At 55.5% G+C, this 2,557-nt stretch overlaps 1 protein-coding gene across 1 annotated transcript; it reads left to right on the top strand.

Annotated features, from left to right (window-relative positions):
* Window positions 1–310: 310 nt before the first annotated feature.
* Window positions 311–1,717, top strand: LOC116893746 (forkhead box protein D4-like). Its single transcript, XM_032895455.1, is given in 3 exon segments — window positions 311–1,550; window positions 1,552–1,695; window positions 1,697–1,717. Coding segments are annotated over 3 exon segments (1,242 nt in total). The 5' UTR covers window positions 311–473.
* Window positions 1,718–2,557: the final 840 nt, after the last annotated feature.

Below are 2,557 nucleotides of genomic sequence, written 5' to 3'. Positions count from 1 at the left end.
CTCCGGGAGGTCTAAATGTCGATGTGGTCACAGGTCTTTGGCTATCATGTTTTCTTTCTTGATTTTTATTTGTGCAGTTTTAGAGCAACATTAACAGAGTCCAAGCCACGCCAGAGCACTTTGGCTGATTAAACCAACGGGAGAGCATCTTCCTCGGTAGTGGATGGGTGTGAAGAGGAGGGACCAAGGACCCCCATCATTGGACCGCGTCAGGAGGAAGTGGTTCCTCTCCGAGGAACGGAAAGAAGAAGGATATATAGCGGGGAAGTCCACTGCGCACTTCTCAGAGAAACTTAAAACACCAAGTGCGCCTTGCCACGCCGCGTTAGGAAGAAAAAGCAGAAAGAACAACGAAGCCCCCAACCTGGGAGCGCTCCTGTTTTCTAGCAGACTCGTCCTTGCTAACCCACCCACCCCAAACCAGGTGGGCTGCACCCAGGTCCGTCTCCTCTCCCTCCTCCCTCCTATCCTCCATGAACTTAGCAAGAGCTGGGCACCTTCGCTCCACTGCGCCGCCCAGTCCTCTAAGCTCCGACCCAGATGAGGTGGAGATCGACGTGCTGGCAGAGGAGGAAGATGGAGATCAGACGGAAGAGGACGGTGGGGAAGAGAGTCATAAGTGCCTGGAGCGATCGCTACAGAGGCCGGGAGCCCGCACCCTTGCAGGGAGGAGCGCGGGGGACTGCGGCGACCTGAGCAACTCCTCCGGGTTCCTCCGCAAGTTCCGAGCGCCGCGGACCCGGGCCACCACCACCACAGCCGACGGCCCGCAGCCCGCCAAGCCGCCGTACTCCTACATCGCGCTCATCACCATGGCCATCCTGCAGAGTCCGCACAAGCGCCTGACGCTCAGCGGCATCTGCGCCTTCATCAGCGGCCGCTTCCCCTATTACCGCCGCAAGTTCCCCGCCTGGCAGAACAGCATCCGCCACAACCTGTCGCTCAACGACTGCTTCGTCAAGATCCCCCGCGAGCCGGGCCACCCGGGCAAGGGCAACTATTGGAGCTTGGACCCCGCCTCTCAGGACATGTTCGACAATGGCAGCTTCCTTCGGCGTAGGAAGCGCTTCAAGCGCCACCACCCGCCCCCGGGAGGCCACCCGCACTGTCCCTTCCCTCCACCCGCTGTGCCCGCCACCGTGCACGTCTCCCAGCCCGGCCTCCTGCTCCGCTACTCTGCCCCGCCGCAGCCTAACCTCGCAGTCCATCCCGCCGCCCCGCCCCGGAGCCGCCCGTGCGCGCCGCTGCATCCGTATCCCCTCCGCTACCTGCTGCTCGCTGCCCCCGCCTACGCGGATGAGCCTAGAAAAGCCGAAGGTGCGGACCCCGCCACCTCCCTCGCCATCCCCGCTCTGCAGCCCGCACCGGGCTCCCAGCCTTGGGAGGGAGACCAGGGCTCTGGATCTCGGTCCCGACGCGGGTGCGCCTCGTTCACCATCGAGAGCATCATGCAGGGGGTTACAGGGGGAGGAACTGGGTCTGCGCAGAGTCTGCCCTTCGCTCCCTGGAGCTACTGCCACCTGCTGCAGCACCCACCGGGTCTGCTGCACACCCCAGGCCGCTTCCCCTTTGTTTCACGTGCCCGCAGCTTCCCGGACAGTGTTGCTGCAGCAGCAGCCGCGGCCGCCGCCGTAGCAGCAGGAAGAGCATCACTGTGCCATTAGATGCTCTCCGGGTAAAGGCAAGCGGCTAGGCCCGGCACCTGTCTGCAATCTGAAGACTGAAGGCTGACAACCCCCTTTCGGGCAGAGAGGGGACCTTGCCCGCATTTTAAGCCGCACCCAAACTCAGCCTCCAGGCTGAGTAGCCTTGACACACCTGGAGCCAAGTGGCAGAAAGGAAGCACTCGCTTTGTAGTCGCCTGCTAGGTTTGTGCGTGGAAAACCAGCATCTGAGCGCGTCTAATTCCTCGCAAATTGTTACAACTGTGTTCTGCTCGCTTTAAGACCCAAACGCGGGAAAATCCCGGGACTGCAAGTCTCGCCTTGTCTTGTCGACTTCTGTTGTGGCTTCCAGGGTTTTCCTGATTTACATACTTGGACCTATGGACTATGAACGTGAGTGAAGTGTTTGTTGTTAATAAAAAAAAAATCTGTGACACAAAAACATCCCCATCTTCATTCTCTAGGAACTGCAAGTGTTCCCAAGGCCTAATGTGTACAGCCCCATCTTCCTGAAACCCGTATGTAATACAAGTAATTTCATAACATTCATTTCCTGTATATACGACGTGCCCTACTTCAGCGGGGAGTGTTAAAAATAAGGGTAGTTATATAGATTGAATAAAATACAAAAAAACCTAGAACACCACATCGCTTGTTTCCTATTATGTCTCGTTATTCGTGTTCATAAATAGAATTTTTAAAAATTTACATTCTTATCTCACAATTCGTTTTTATGATTTATATCCATTATAGATATCTGGGATGATACATTTTAAATATGGGCTTTAGAAATTCCAAATATTTGAGGGCAAAAGTTTGTCTTATAAAATAGTTTTAATTCTAACGAAACTTCTAGAAGGAAAAAAATTAGAAGAATAACACAACTTCCGTTC

Source organism: Rattus rattus, chromosome 2 (assembly GCF_011064425.1).
Source record: "Rattus rattus isolate New Zealand chromosome 2, Rrattus_CSIRO_v1, whole genome shotgun sequence".
Taxonomy (NCBI): domain Eukaryota; kingdom Metazoa; phylum Chordata; class Mammalia; order Rodentia; family Muridae; genus Rattus; species Rattus rattus.
Note: the sequence above shows the minus strand (reverse complement) of the source record. Positions and strands in the feature narration are given on the sequence as shown.